General features: G+C 32.2%; 1 protein-coding gene and 1 long non-coding RNA gene across 2 annotated transcripts; both read right to left on the reverse strand.

Moving 5' to 3' along the window:
* Positions 1-10,562: 10,562 nt before the first annotated feature.
* Positions 10,563-14,383, reverse strand: LOC120577600 (uncharacterized). Its single transcript, XR_005643559.1, has 3 exons — positions 11,956-14,383; positions 10,927-11,740; positions 10,563-10,830 (listed from the first exon to the last, which is right to left on the reverse strand). It is a non-coding gene; the product is annotated as an uncharacterized lncRNA (long non-coding RNA).
* A 103-nt stretch (positions 14,384-14,486) lies between these two features.
* On the reverse strand, positions 14,487-16,367 carry LOC120577571 (putative pentatricopeptide repeat-containing protein At5g52630). The gene has a single exon (XM_039829167.1). The coding sequence runs from the start codon at positions 16,365-16,367 to the stop codon at positions 14,487-14,489; it is 1,881 nt and encodes a 626-aa protein (XP_039685101.1).
* Positions 16,368-17,043: the final 676 nt, after the last annotated feature.

Here is a 17,043-nt window from a genome sequence, read left to right on the forward strand (position 1 = left end):
ATATTTTATTCAAATGCTTTTTAGTTTTTTAGGGGTGTCGATGGTGTCATGGTCATTGTTGACCGTTCATAGGAACCTTGCAATTGCAATGCATTGCAGCTTGTGTGATGTTCATATAACGGTCAACAGAGACCCTTGACATCAAAGAAAGACACGGAAAATTACATAACATCTGGTCCGGATTTATGTTTCCGGAAATAACTAACAATCATTTTAGTAAATTTTGCAAGGCGCGCGAGGAGGCAACATGGTGGGAAAAGTAATAGTCTACATTTTTATGGATTGGGCCGTAAAAAATAAAGTCAAAAAACAATCGGGTCTTTTTGTAACTCCCCGTTTCCCAACTTGAAATTTTTTACATAATAATCAGAGTAATCAACTTAAACAGGATGTCACACTACTTTAAAAGATAAATAGAATATAATTACTATTTATTTAAACATCTTTCATCAATAATTCCAATTACATCGCAGCGGAAAAACATTTCATTATTTAACAAAATGGCACTACGGCCTCAACTTAAACAACTTATTTAAAATCCAGTCTAGACAAATCTTCAACATAATTTCATAATAAATACGCAACACATGGAAAACAATAAACAATAATTTAAGTAAGAGAACTTATCAACATAAACAACAATCAATTAAACAATGTTAATGCTTCACATAATTCCAACTATACATCATCAATTAACTTCAAATCATCATTAACAACATCATATAACATTATAATTATCAACAGGTACATTCATATAAGAATTCAACTTCATATAACATCATATTCTTCAACATATACATTCATATAATAATTCATCAATAATGAACAACATCAACAACAACAATTAATAACATTAATACTTTACATAGTTCTTCATTAACAACTCATTGATAAATAACAACTTAACAACAACGACAATGCAACAACAACGACTCAATAAATGCAATATGCATGTGGTACCAATCAGGGCATCAAGCCCCCAACTTTAAGAGCGAATAAGGCTCACAGGGCATCAAGCCCCCAACTTTAAATGAATGATTATACATTCCAGAGCATCAAGCCCTCAACTTTAATGAGTATGCATGAACTCAGCAACCAACAACTTCAACAATTTAGACAGCTTCGACAACTTAGACAACTTCAACAACTTAGAACAACAACTTACAACTTAGCGACATTGACGACAACAACGACAACGACAACAACAACAACAACGACTTCACATCATAATATCATAATTCATCAATTATGAACAACATCATGTAACATCATATTCATCAACATATAATAATTCATCAATCATGAACAACATCATATGACATCATATTCATTAACGTATACATTCATATAATAATTCATCAATCATGAACAACATCATATAACATAGGTTAAATACTCTTAAACACCTTAATTGAACTCATAGTATACAAACTTTGAAGTTTGGAGACAATCCATAAGTTTTGGGTTGACCTAGAAATAGTTATGCGGAATTTTCATAAAATTTCACAAAGACCTCCTTGGTGTATTTTCATCATAACTCAGAAACCAATAATCATTTTCAAGTCAAACCAAAGCCAAGAGAAAGCTAACACAATTATCTACAACTTTCATGTTTACACCAAAGGCCAATTCAAAACAGAAACGTGTGAAAAAGACGCAAGAACATGAAACAGAACGTGATGTCAGAGAGCAACTCGGGAAAAACCCACTTTTCACCCCAAAATTCCAATTTTAACTTCCCTATGCCCAAATTTGATCCAAAAACTTGTCTAACCATTTCTATACATGTTAAGGCACTCAAAACCATATAAAACAATGCACTAAGAATAACCCATGATCTGAACATCAATTCTACATAAATTCAACGGATTTTCTACTCTATTAACAACCAATTACAACTTCAAAACCTAATTCCCAAATTCTCATAACTACAACCTACAACATGCTAAACTCAATTTCAGAATTAAACAACTTAGAATTATAGAAAGTTAGTCCCACTCTTACCTTAGATTGATCGGACTCTACAAGATTGCTCATCTTCTCACAAGATTCTTCTCTTCTCTGACTTCTCACTTTCTCCCATTTTCTCCAAAAACAGGTTTCACGTAATCCTTATTTTCTAATTCTAACTCTCCCATTTTATATAAATCTTTAACCTACTTATTTTCTCTTATTTCCAAATCTGTCCTCCAAGTCTCAATATTCTATTCTAATATATATATATACATAATATAAAATATTTCTATAACAAATAACAAATATATCTCTATAACAAATATATTTCTATAGCATATATACTTATACACCAAATAAATAATATATTTCTACACCAGATAACATATATATTTTTACACCAAATAACATATATATTTCTACACCAAATAACATATATATTTCTACACTAAATAACATATATATTATATTAATAAATACCAACATATAACATAACAAAATATCACTCATCAAAATAAATCGAATAAATTATAAAAAGACATCTAAACTCAATAAAATAAATAAATAATAAAATAGGGTGTTACACTTTTAACCCCAACTCATTTATCCCTTATAGAAATTGTGTCAGACAAGGCCAGTTCATCAAGCTTTGCACCGATGCAGTATCAATATTTTCATATTTTTGAAAATTTGCATTAATAAAAACTTTTAAAATTATATTTAAATATGTAAACCTAATTAAAAGAGAAACAATTGTATGCATAACTAGATGTTCAAAAAAGTTAGGCCAAGAGGTTTGTATATTGTGTTATCTATTTTAAACTGGTAAGCCGGTAATTATTTTCAAGGTTGCACTTTGTAAGTTATAATTTGTAACAAATACTTATTTTGCATGGATGTTTATGCGGTAGATATTTGTATGAATGTTACTTTTATGCATGTTTACATGATAAATATTTTATATGGTTGCTGATTAAAAGGACCTTTTATTTGGCAAATATTTTGAGTTTGTCATTTTTCTTTTTTGTTGTGTGAGTAAAGAAAGAATAATAACTTTGAATATTTGATGTACATTTCAATTTTATTTTTAAAATAGTATTGAAATACGGGTCGGACTGACCCATAGAACCGCAAGACCCACTAATGTTTGAGCCGAACTCAATTTTTCATTAATGACATGACATGACTTGTATGCCCACTAAACATCCATGTTATCTTAAAAAAGACCTAAAAGTAAGATGAGCATTGAAACTTGATATTCAAAATAGAGGGCTAAAACTTCATTTTTAATCTTAACTATATACACATATCTCCTTCTAGCAGTTCGTTGACTTAATTGTTTATTAAATATTAAAAATACATTTTCAATCTTAATTACATACACATATCTCCTTCTAGCAGTTCGTTGACTGGATTATTTAAATTGTTAAATTTGGTTCATCTTTGGTTCAAATGTTGCCTTCATATAATACCCAAAAAAAAAATGCTGCCTTCGTTATCATTGGTTATTATCAAAAGAAAAACGTTGCCTTCAAACTCAAGCAAAAACACGCACGTGAAAAATTAAGGTAAATTGCTTGATGAAATATACTTTTTAACCTACTTCCTTTATTGAGTCAAAACAAACTCTATTGCTTTATTAAAAGGTTTACATGATAATCGGTGAAAATCACATTATATATGTTGTGCTATAGAAGAAATGTTTGAAAATAATGAATCGTATAAATAAACTTAGAAGAAATTAATGAGATGTATTTTTAATATAGCTTCTAGATGAAAATTAAAAAACAAAAATGAGAAATATATTTTTCAAATTAAATAACCCATCATAGACAAACTCAAATAGTGGAATAAAGAGGTTACGGACGAGATGATTTCCATATTCTTTAGTTTACTAGTGATACCATTTTAATGAGAGATTTTGAATTAGTATCCGAATTGCGTATTCCTCTTTAAGAGTAAGCTTTATGGGATAAATCTGGATGATAGGTTCATGCAAGCAACATTTTCCTTTCCTCGATCCCCTCTAAGTTTTAGGATTTTCCGTCGATGTGAACCCTAGAATGTATGATACTTGGCTCCCTAGGGATCAAACTAATTAACACTTCACTCATATATGACATCAAAAGGTTTCACAACAAATGATCTCGTCGCAGTATTCGAAGTATGACATTCACGTATGGATGATTTTACATAATTCATGTAACACCTTTCAATTAGAAGTTCATTCAAAATATCACAACTAATCAGAGTATCATAATAGAGTTCAGTCAAAATATCACAAGAACGTTTAATCTGATTATCACAACGGAGCTCGATCAATTTTTTATTTTTGTTATCAACGGTCAAAATATTAGTACAACATAGTTTAGTCATAATAGCATAATAGAGTTCACAATATAAGTATTTCATGCGTTTGTTTCAGCTTAAAAAAATAGAGATTTTGGGTTAAAAGAATATATAATTTTTTTTCAAAGACTTTTTTAAAAAAATTGAAACTATTTTTGTTTGTTTAGTATCATAAAAATCTATCTTTTTTTTAAAAAAAAAAAAAAAAAAAAAAAAAAAGTAACCCTCCGTTTCTGATTTTTTCCATTTTTCTTCTTATTTCCAATCTATCAATTTGTGTTCATATAATTTTGGTCATATTCTTCAATCATTTGAATCATAAGATTGAATTGTCAATGATATGAATATAGAATGATAAATCAATCAATTTGACTTATTCTAAATTTGGCAAGACATTTTTTTTTCAAATAACATAGTGCTTAGATTCACCCTATAATAGTAAAAAAGTTAAGAATTTGGGATTTAGACCTCAACATATAAATGTTGATTGAGCTTATCAATCAATTGCACTTATAAGCATTTTAATTGACTAACTTATATGTTGTGTATACTAGTGGCTAGAGCTCACACAATTTAATTGTGCAGAAGTAGAATATCTGGGGTTCGAACAACGATCTCAATATATAATATGCAATATCACTGCCAATTGAACTAATTTCACGGAAATATATTACTATTTTTTTTTTTTTGAGAGGAGGGAATATATTACTATTATATATTCTATTAAATCATTATTTTGTCCGTAGAAGTTGTACAAATATCTTCACCCGGTAACAACATCTTTTCACTTATCCAACAAATGAAACTCCTAATAAATTTGACTTTTTATTGGATTAAATAATCCTTAACGAGGATTTGATGTTGACCATGTGGCTCTAATAAAGTCAAAAATTTGTGCTGGCATGGCTGCCATGAAGTGAGTGGTCTGCAATGCATCCACTAAATGGAGATATAGAGCCGGCGATGCCTGGCTATGGTGCTGGACGGTCAGCTGTTGGCAAAATGCAGGCATCGAGAGAGAGATCTAACATGAAATTTTGTATTGTTTCTTTTGTCAAATCAATTATAGAGGGCGTTTTTTCATTTTAGTTCTTAGAATTTATTTTACTGACTATTCATTTTTTCATATTACAAACAATACTTTTTTACATATAGAAGTTTTACAAGTAAGAAATTAATGTATATATTGTGTTATATTCAATGAATTTGTATATATTGTTTGTGTAAAACTATGTTATATACACCCAATAATGTGTTATAGCATACTACGTGCACTACAAAAAAATTGTTTTTAGACGGGTGAAAACCGTGTCAAACAATAGACAAATAACAAAAAAAACATGTCAAACAAGACATATAATCAATTTTTGGACTTGTTTCAATTATTTTATTTTAATATTAAAAGGCTTCACAACCGCTTGTTCAAAAAAAAAAAAGAAAAACAACCGCCACAACTAATGATTCTAATTTCTAGTACCACCGAATATCACCTCCATATTTGTTGTCATCCTTGACACTGCCATTGTCATGTTGCATCCCACTGCCACGGCTTATAAATAATGAAATACTAGAATTATCATATAGAAAAATTGTTTCATCTAAGCAGGAGAGATAGAAAGATCAATGAAATACAAAAAAGGTGAGAGGATGAGAGAGGTAGGTATGGTAAGGAAGCATGACACTGTTGTGTTAATGGGAAAAAAAAGTAGGTATATATGATGATCAAACAATCTAATTATTATGGAAGAGAATTAATAGCAGGTCTCAAAACCGATTGCAAATTGAAAAGTAGATGATATAAAGATGAAAGCATGTTTGATAGGGTCGACCAGTATAAGATACCACATTCGTGTGTTTAGCATGAAAAATGTTATCGTGTCATTTAGCATTTTTCTTTTTTTAATTGGAAAATGCTTATTGGCACGAGACCAACCAAGCACGACATGCAACGAATGAATCGTGACCCTTGGATTGTAGCACTTTTATTTCTCTCTCTTCCGTGTGGTTTTGGTTCAATGGCTGCTACATGTGTTGATAGTTTGTCGTGCATGCATAATGTCGTGCACTATAGTATTGCACTTTTATATTTTAATGGAAGAAACATCAATGTATGTGGTTAAAATTTTAATCTACATACATCCATTTTTCAACTTTTTTTCTTTCTTTCTTATATTTCATTCTAGAGAGAGTATAATCGATGTTAAAGAAACGTTACTGAACATGTTCGTGATGTAGCAAGCCTTGCAAATTTTATTTGTACGATTATATGATAAGTGTAGAATTTTGTGTGAACTTTCTAATTTATAAGAGAATGGAGCTCAAATAACCTCTTCCAAATTATTTATTGTTTGATGAACTATTAATCATTTTAACTCAATCATTTGCTTAGATAAATGTTACTCTATTAGTAATAATAATTTATCTTTCTCCAATTTTTTAAAGAAGTCTTCTTCTTTTTTTTTTTAGGGAATTTTAAAGAAGTCTTTCGTTTATAATCATTTTATCATTTGAAAATATACTTCACTATTCTTTATTTTTTTGAAAGAATATACTTGACTATTATAAAGTTTGTTTTCAAAGATACATCTTTTTTAGATGAATGATAACAAACACATTACTTAAGAGTTGAATGTAACAGCAAATTTGTGTATGAGTCGGTGGACTTTTTTTTTTTTTTTTTTTTGAAATGCTATCAATCATTGTACATTTTCTTTGATATGTAGAGATTCCTTAATTCGTTTGTTTAGTAAAAGTCATCTCTTGTAGCTACAATATCTTAGTTTATTTGTTACGTAGTGTCTTTCCTATAAATATAGTAAGTGCTTTATTTATTTGTTGAAAATTGTAAAGGAGCACCTCCGGCAGTCACCTATTATGAGGCCACAAATTTATATTTATTCTCTTTGATGTTTTCTGTGTTGTTCTTGATTTAAATTATTTGCAACTAGCATATTTTTTAAAAATCTTTAATCTATTTTAAGTTTGTTATAACTACAGAAAAACAAAATTAGTTTAAGTTAAAATCTAAAATAAACAAATGCATTTATGTTTTATCCTTCTTTATTTTATATCAATGGTATAATCAGTATTTTATAGTAAGTCGTTTAGTTATCAGAAAGAATATAACATCCATGGATGTGCTTTATATGATTTTTTAGGAGAACAAAATTTGTATCATTGTAGAATTGAAAAATTTTACTTTTTTACGGCAGTAACATAAAAATTATCATCTTTTCATGTACATTTTTTTTTTTCTCTTTAACACTATATATTTCTTCTTTTCTTTTTTACAAATAAGATCATTTCATCTCTCAAGGAAAAAAAATATATTTCACGCACGTACATTTAATCTAGTGCGAAATCGAGTTCAAAATATACCCATTTTAAATCGGTTATATTTGATCTGGTTTTCTTTTGTTTGGATTACCCGGTGTGACATGAATGCTAGAGTTTTCTAACAAAAGGGACTTTCCATTAATTAGCATGTAGATAAATTAAGCTACAATCCTTCTTGTGGCTGAAGGCAAATCATCATAATTTTACTTTTACTTACCACATGTGGTGGCTTAATCCTTTTTTTTTGTTTGGGAGTTCATAATTAGTTCTAGTCTTTTTTGTGTGCGTGTGTGTGTTTCTTAGTGTGCAACTTTGTGGCTATAACACTTAATTTTCTTTTTGATAACTTCATGTGACACATACTTTTCTTAACTCTTCTCAAGCGAGCTTGAGAGACTAAGTCTCTGATTAATATATCTCATTTTAGCTTCTTCAAAAAAAATAAAATATAAACAATTGGTGTAAAATGAATGCACCGTGACATTTTTAATATTTGTGTAAAAATGATATGCATTTTAAGATGGTTAATTCAATAAAAGGCTCAAAACCAAAGAATATTTATTTTACAAGGATAAAATTTAAAAATAAAAAAATAAATACAGGGATAGACCGGAAATGATATATATTACAGAGGTAAAACACTATTAACCCAATTGGGTGGGTGACATGTTTTGCTAGCTCTTGCATTATGAAATTAGGTTACTAGTTTGAAAATTGTTTTTCCCACTTCATAAATTGTTATAAAACACCTGAAAATTATGCATTAACCTCCAACGACAGCTAACTACCGTTTGGTATTTAATTTTCTTTTTGAGCGAACGGCAATTAATTGTCGTTGACGATAAATATGTAATTTTCAGATGTTTCATAGCAAATTCTTAAGTGGAAAAAACAATTTCTACTAGTTTTGTTCAGCCGTCTGTCATTTTTACCATTGGGTATCAATTGTTACAATTGGATGCATGTATTGATTTTTTTCTTCCATTAACACTATATAAATTGAGTTCTAGTCCCCTACAAAAAAGTAGTTGAGTTCTAGTCAAATTTTGACGTGTACTAATTTTTTTAAAAGATTATTATTCTCTCTATAGGGATGTTCATTGACTATTAACGTCATTTTTTACTTTGATTTTTATTCTTTCGTCTAAACTCTAAAATAAAGGCTTGTTCCAAATGACGAAAAATAGTTGAGAGAATCTTGCCACGTTTTCCCACATGCTCTTTCTTTCCTTTATAGAAAAAATGAAAATCGAGAAGCTTTTTGTATGCATATATTTTCGACTGAGACACGGATGGAGAAATAAATATGAACATTTTAGGGTATGTTTGTTTGTTTAGTAAGTCATCTCTTGTAGCAACTACATCTTTATAAGCTAAACTATATTAAGAAAAATAAAGAAAAAAACTTTTGGATGTCAATATTCCTGTGAGAGTCCTAAAATCTTAAACTAACGTTGAAAATGAGCTTGTTTTTGCTTGTCAGATCAAAATTTGAGATTCATTATTAAAGATATAAAAGCTAGTTGCAAGTTAGTTAGATCAATTAGATGTCAGCTGGTCTAATTTTCAATATAAGTTTTAATGTACTATCTTGGTGTAACAACCCTCTCATTGTAACCAAAAAAAAAAAACCATCTCATTTTAATCAATACGTTTCTCTATATTTTTCTCTGATCTATGAGTTCTATCAAGAATTGTAATATGATATCAACGTTTGATTGTGATACTCTGTGACTGCAAAAAAGATTGAGGAATGGGGTTTTGAAGTTTTAAAGCCTTTAACGAGGCTCTTATATCTAAGCAAGTTGCGAGGATTATTGGTAACCTTGAGCCACAAACGTCCTCCCATTTACCAAGAGTGACGCCTCCTAACTTCACATAGAGTTCAAGTGTTATAAGCCGATCGTCCCTCTACAAAGCAGGCCAAGATCTCTATCGTGCCAAGCGCACAATAATAATAATCCTCGTCGAGACTCTTTGCAATCTAAATGTCTAAAGGCCAAATAATTTTTCCAACTATTCTATTCTCCAAGCCAACTATTCTACACTCCAACACTCAAGTCAATGAGGTTTCAATGTGCTTTGAGGTGATTCCTTGCAATGGGAGAATGTATCTACTTTAAGTGCGCCACACCGTATTTATAGACCCTTGACGTGGATATGTCAAATTTTCCCTTATGGTGCGATGACTAAGGGATCATTGGATCAAATGGATGGCGATCATTAAGTCAAATGGACGGCTTAGAGGTGTCCTAAACATAGAATCCGGTGCGACGCCGCTCTTCACTGGTCTTCACCGGTGAACACCTTATTGGGCGTTTGCTGCAATAGTGGACTCATGGCCGAGACAATTGGGCCTTGGCCCGGTCCGGAATAGGTTATGAAAAAAGGCACCCTCTTGGAGTATTGGAAATGGAAATGACATCAAGATTCCAGAGGAAAATTGGCCGCTAGTCAAAACGGTTTAAGAATAGGGACCCCAAGTGTAAGGATATTTGTACTGTTAATGAGCTGATTTAGAACACTGCCTAATCAAAATTGTTTAAGAATAGGGACCTCTAAGTGTAAGGACATGGACATTTGTATTGTTAACGAGCTGACTTAGAACACCTCCCATTGTTGGAATTCTGATATTATCCAATCTGTTTTCTTTCCCTTTGAACTTGACCAAATTCTGCATATCCCAATTGCTAATACCTTTAAGGGAAATGTTAACCGGTGCCCTCGGGCCACTGGTTAAGGAAGCTAATATAGTAATCTGGCATTGGAACTTGTACAATCACCTTCTCAAAAGTCTAAAAAGTGGTATTTTTAACTTAAACCTTTTTTTTTTGTTACCTTAACAGGTGCCCCGGAGGCACCGGTTAGCATGGCCCTACATCTAATTAGTCGAATCGGGGTACCATATGATTTGAAATTGGGGGAAAAATTGAGGATAACAATCCGAAGTAGCACTTCCAAATATGATCTCTAGAAGTATCTTTAGAAATTGAACACCCCTAAAACAGAAAATGCTTCTTTGGAAAAAAATTAAGACAATTTCAGTTAAGATCAACCTTCGATGAAGCGGCATTCCCTATTCGCTCCTTTGTTCCATATGTAAGTTTGTAATGGACTCCATCAAACACACATTCAGAAATTGCATTTCAATCGAACAAATTTGGTTATCATCCCCTTTACAGCTTAGACTCTCTGAAATTGAAGACAAAAGTTTCAGCTACTATTACATACGAGTTATGGGTTTATGGCTTGCCAGAAATAAAAGCACCTTTGAAAACATTGTCCTACCAGTTGAGAAGACTATGAAGCAGGCTATTCAGGTTCTTCAGTAATTCTACCATGATTGTAGCTTTTCTTCTTATTCAAATTTTCTTTCAAGCAGCTCTTCTAATGTAAACTCAATAACTCATCTTCTCCTTCGTGCTAGAAGCTCCGTCCTCTGTCAATTTCAAAGCACAGCACAGGTGCAGCGATCTCGAATGAATGCTTCCACAGGATTTTGGTTTCATTATAAGAGATTATGAAGAATCTGTCATAGCCACTGCAACAAGAAAATGCTAGGGTTGCAGAAAGTATGGGCATTTGGGGTGGAATTTTTCTTTTTGCTCTGGATTGTGGTATTTCAAACTTGATTGTAGAAAATGATGACCAAATTTTGATTACAGCAATCTATAATAAGATTAGGGCCAAGTTGGTTTATTCTTCTCATTCTGAAGTTTCTATGTTGTGGTGCCAAAGTGGTAATGGTTTAATAAAAGATGGAGTACTGGCAGTCGAATTGGATGAGAGTGCTTTTATTGATCTTGGGAATAGAGGCGAAGATGAAGTCTCTTAAGAAAGAATAATTGTATCGTAGATGAGAGAAGGATTTCCCTTCCTGCTGCCACTTATGAGGCAAGCGTTGAAATCTCCACATAATGTAAGCTAACAGACAGATGAAGGCATGATTTCACTTTGGCAGTCTTATCAACCTTTGCACCTGCAAAATTCTAAGTAATTCCTGTTTGGAACCAACAACAACATGCAATCTTTACCCACTGCACTCTCCCCAATATTCTTCCTTATTTGATGCATGCATAATACAGTATTTCAAGTGATGAAACTGAAAACAAGAAAGGAAGAAAGAAATATGGCGTTATTTTAAAAAGAAAATAGAAAAACAACAAAAACAAATGCAAGAAATAGGATGGATTTATTGTTTTAGTTGATAACTAATATTAGATATGAATTGCTGTGATCAATATTTGATATCGTGCAATTGTACAAATTTCACAATCAAACTATATATACAATAATAAATATTTCATCATTATTTACCTTACTGCAAGTTGTTTGCTACAGTGACATGTGGTTATTCACCAGTCGAATTGCCAAATTTGCATTTAACAGAATAGTTAAGAGTTGAGTGAAAACACAGCCATGCAATCAAAGCGGAGGGGAGCAAATATGTAATAAAACTGGAAATGAGAAATATACTCACTAAGAAAATGGATGAGACCATATTCAAAGAAGATGAAAACTAAACAATTTTTTGTATCTTCAAATTAGAAGTTGTCAAAGCTGCAATTAACATTTTAACTCGAGAAAATATAAATAATGCTATTATAAACCCAGAAAGAGATAGCAAGACAAAGCAATAAAAATGTGTTAATTGTTAGGATGAGTTAGCTTTTAAAGATAGAAATGCTCTCCGATACACCGTGTTAAAGATAGAAATGACTATCGGGCTTTTATATTCATATCAACTGCCTTCTATAACAAGTATAATAAGATGATAAGGAATTGAATAATAGAGCAGGAAATACAAAGCCAATTGGCTTTTATAATTGGTAAAGTAGGCTGCTAAGGAATTGAATAGCAGAAAAGGAAACACAACATAATTATAAAGTATAATAACAGAAGTTACTAACTAATAACTACAAGACTAACGGCTCAAAACATTTAATATTTACGATTGTTCTGCAGGGGGCAAAGTGCAAGACCTCTGCGCAATGCGCTGGCACATGTTTTTGATACCTATTTAAAGGAAAACTTCAGAATTTTTAAGAGTTCTCACTTTCGGTGAAATAAGAAATATAACTAGGTCAATGTGGATGAGAAAAACTGAAGAATCAACTCTTAGAGGATTCAATTCTTTCGTTCATGTATAATTTCTATACTCTTATTGTTATGAATCTTCTGAATATGAGTAAATAATTTACTTTTAATTAGGACATAGATCAACCACCATGGATTCATTTGAATGTTTGATTCTTAGTATTATCTACTCAATCGAAGTTTTTATGTTTATTCAATCATTCTTGTGTTTATTGCTTTTCATTATTTGATCAATTCTGAATCGAATTTAGGAACACTTTGCTTGGAAAATAGGTAGCATGAACCGGAACTAGGAGTATTGTTCATGTTAGATAATTTCTAAAAGAATATAGAATTTCTAGTATGTGTTCAGAAAAATTACTGTCCGCTCATGCTTTAGATAACATTAGTTCACATAAGGAATTAGGCCTCACTGTTAGACAAATGAGATTATGAACCAAAGAATTGGAGTTAATCTTTTGCTAATTATTTTCAGAAGAAACTCAATTGCTACAGATAGAGAATTGAACAGCCAGTGCCCCCGGCCCCAGGGCATTGGTTAAGAAATCCATAAACAGAAATTTTGTCTTCGAAATATAAGTTGTTACGTTTGAACAAGTAATAATTACACTATTGTTTTATGAAAACTTACTTATACATTCTCCATAATGAAAAGGAGGGAATTTGAAGTTCTAGTCGTTTTAATCATAATCAATCAATCGCGATCTTATTTCTCAATTTGAATCCAAATTCAACATCAACTTATCAGTTAATGCCTAAGTAGAACAATTTTGCTTTGATCTAAATTAATTACAATCCCGATACGAACTTTTTATTAATTACATAATGTTTTATACACTTGACAAATATATATCAGCTGACAAACACAAAACAACTTCTGTTTTTTTTTTTAATTATCTAAAAATTAATTTCTAAATGATTGAGTATCAAAATCACTTTTTTATAATCCACAACAAACAGACCATTAGAGATTAATTCTTAGAAGTATTTTCAAGGCAAAATTGCATATTTGGTTCCTTACATTTTTTTTGGTTTCAAGTTGGTCCCCTATGTTTAAAAAGTTTTAAGTTGGTCCCTTATGGCTTATGTTACTGATGTCAGCATAAGTCGTCCTTTAGGTCAAATTTTGAGTTAACTAAAACGTCCACATGGCACCCTCCAAAGTTATCCATGTGTGCATCTCGGTTAGCCACATGGATGTTTTAAACGTAATTTGATTAAAAGGACTAACTTATTGCAACGTTGGTAACATAAGGGACTAACAAGAAATTTTTTAAACGTAGTGGACCAACTTGATACATAAAAAAAAAAGCGTATGGGATCAAACATGCAATTTAGCCTTTTTCTAAAAACAGAAGTTATTTTGTTTTCGTTCACTGTAATAAAAATCACTTCGTTAATAAGTTATCAAAATGATTTTATAGAGAATACACAAAACACCTTCTCTTTTGAAACAGTTAAAAAAAGTCCTTCAGATTCTCATCTTTTTAAAATTATGTGCAGATGACAACTTGTAAATGATTATTTTGTTTAAAAAAAAGTGATTTTTTAACTAAAAACTTTAACAGGCTCTTAAATTTGTTTTTAACTAAAAAAATGGTCAAAGGGCAAACTAAACAGAGAGTATATGCTAGAAAATGCAACACCAATAAGACTTACAGTTATGAGGTAAAAATAGTGCTGTTTCTCCAGCATCATTTGTATGGGAAAAGAGCCTCAAAGATCATGTTTACTGTCAATAGAATTTGCTATTACCATATGTCTCTACAAGTACAAACACCATTCAGAAATCTATGGTATCTGTTGGCGTCCCTCACAATAATTTCCCTTTCTAAAACTCTAGTCATATACTTAAAAACCTCGTGACAATCTTTACATATCCTCAAATTCTTGACAACCCTTAATGGCTTACCCGGTGGTACAGATCCACACAACAATCCAAATGCAACTGCCAACTTCTCACTATGATACCAAAGAGCTTCCTTTCTCTTTTCTTCCCCAACATTGTGCAACGACTCGTCCCAAATAGGAACGTATCCTAACTTCTCAATATCCTCCATCAGCTCTGCCAACTTCTGATAAATATCGACTGACCTCTCATGCCTCCAATCCCCTGCCATAAAAACATGAACTTTCCCCTGCACTTCAATCCAACTCCTCCCTCCTTTCTTCTTCACCTTCTTATCTTTCATCATCTTCCTCAACTCCGCAACATCATTCCACCTTCCAGCAGCTGATAACATATTAGCAACAATAACAAAAGCAGAATCATCATTAGGTTCTAGTTCCAATACCCTCCTAGCCATAACCTGAGCTTTATCAACCGCACCATGGTACGCACAAGCAGATAGCAAAGCTCGCCAAACCGCTGCATCTGGCTGAAAAGGCATCGTCAAAGCTATCCTCTCTGCACTCTCCAATTTTCCATCACGGGCCATTCCACTCACCAAACATGTATAATGCTCAAGAGTCGGTTTCAAACCATAATTCACTTTCATCCTATTCATCCACACATCAATATGCATAAACATCCCAGCATTATACAATGATGTCAGAATCGCCAAAAAACTATACTCATCAGGCACAAATCCACGACCTTCCATAGAATCAAACAATTTTAAAACAGACTGAAAATCCCCTTGTTGTGCATAACCAGCCATCATAGCATTCCAACCCACAAGATTCATCCAATCCAAATTATCCTCAAAAACCCGTCTTGCATCGTCAACAACACCCGTTTTACCATACCCATCAACAAGAGCAGTACTAACCACGACATTAGAATCCATCCCAATAACAACAGCATGTGCATGAATAATCCTACACTGCTCCAACGCAGCAAGCTTCGCAGCAGCCCGTAGTGACCCAGAAACACTATGAACAGTAGAATCAAAACCATCGCATCTCATCTTACCGAACATCAAAAGAGCATCCGAAAAACAAAAATTATGAGCAAAAGCATTGACTATAGCGGAATAAGAAACATTATCTCTGTCGGGAGATTCATCAAACACCTTGAATGCATCATTAGGAAGTTTACATTTAGAGTAAAAACTAACAAGAGATGAAACAGTAAAAGGATGGTTACAGAGTGAGAGTTTAAGGGAGAGAGAATGAAGGGAGAGACCAAAGGAGAGGGTTTGGAGAGAGCCGCAGGTGGTGAAAAGCATGGCGACAGTGCGATGAACAGGAAGAATGGAATTACGAAGCATAGAGAGAAAATGATGGAGGGAGTGAATAGTGTAGCAATGTGCAGTGATAAGTGATGTCCATGTAACTACGTTAGGAGAAGGAATTTGGATGAATAATGAGAGAGCGTAGCGAGGGAGTTTTGAGTTGAAGTATTGTGTTAAGAGATTGTTGAATAATGCGATGTCTGTGGTGAGAGATTTTATAACGCGTGCGTGTGTTGCTCGAGGATCGGAAATTTTCTTGTTGTTTTTGAATTTGGAAGACGAATGTGTTGGTTCTTGGTTATCAGGGGGAACGATGATTGGTTTCCAATGGCTTAACCAATGAGTTGAAGGAGATGAATAATGATTGATTCGTTTCCATGGTGGTGTAGTATATAAGAAGTAGCTAGGTCGAGTGTAAATACGCGAGATGAAATTTTGAGTTTGGTTCTTCAGCATTGCTAACGGGTGTTAGCTGTTTATTTTGAAAATTTTGAGAGTGAGAGATGAAGTTGAAATCAGAAGAAGAAGAAGAAGCAGCAGCTTTAAGCTTGTCGGTACGATAAGCACGAAACAGATGCAGAGCACGTCCACCAAAAGTTAGGGTTTATAGCTTGGCAGAATCAACTCCCTAAACCCTCAACCATAAACCTTAAACCCTAAATGTGGAACCAAACACTTTTTTGTATGATATTTATTCATACAATACAAATTGAAAATCACTAAAAATTGTAGTGTACATATGATACAAATATGTCTATATTTGAAGTCTTTAAAACACTCATGCGTCCGATCTGTAACATTGATGACGTCAGGCTCATAGAATGGACTTGTAGTTTACCAAAGTCAATCTTTCAATCTGGGTCAAATAAACATCTCATAAGACATAAAATAAATAACATAATGCTTAAAAACAATAAATCAAAACTAACAAAGTTGTGCTCAGACGATGAAATCACAAAACAAACGAAAGAAATTAAACTGAATATATGTGAAAATCATTTATTATTTATTTGAGATATATATATTGGAGGTGAGTCTGAGTAAAATTGACCCACCCTTCTTCTGTAGACCAAGAAGAAGAAAAGTGTGACGACTAGAGTTTGAGAATGAGAAAAGAGAGAAGGAAATCTTT

Source organism: Medicago truncatula, chromosome 8, assembly GCF_003473485.1.
Source record: "Medicago truncatula cultivar Jemalong A17 chromosome 8, MtrunA17r5.0-ANR, whole genome shotgun sequence".
NCBI classification, from domain to species: Eukaryota; Viridiplantae; Streptophyta; class Magnoliopsida; order Fabales; family Fabaceae; genus Medicago; species Medicago truncatula.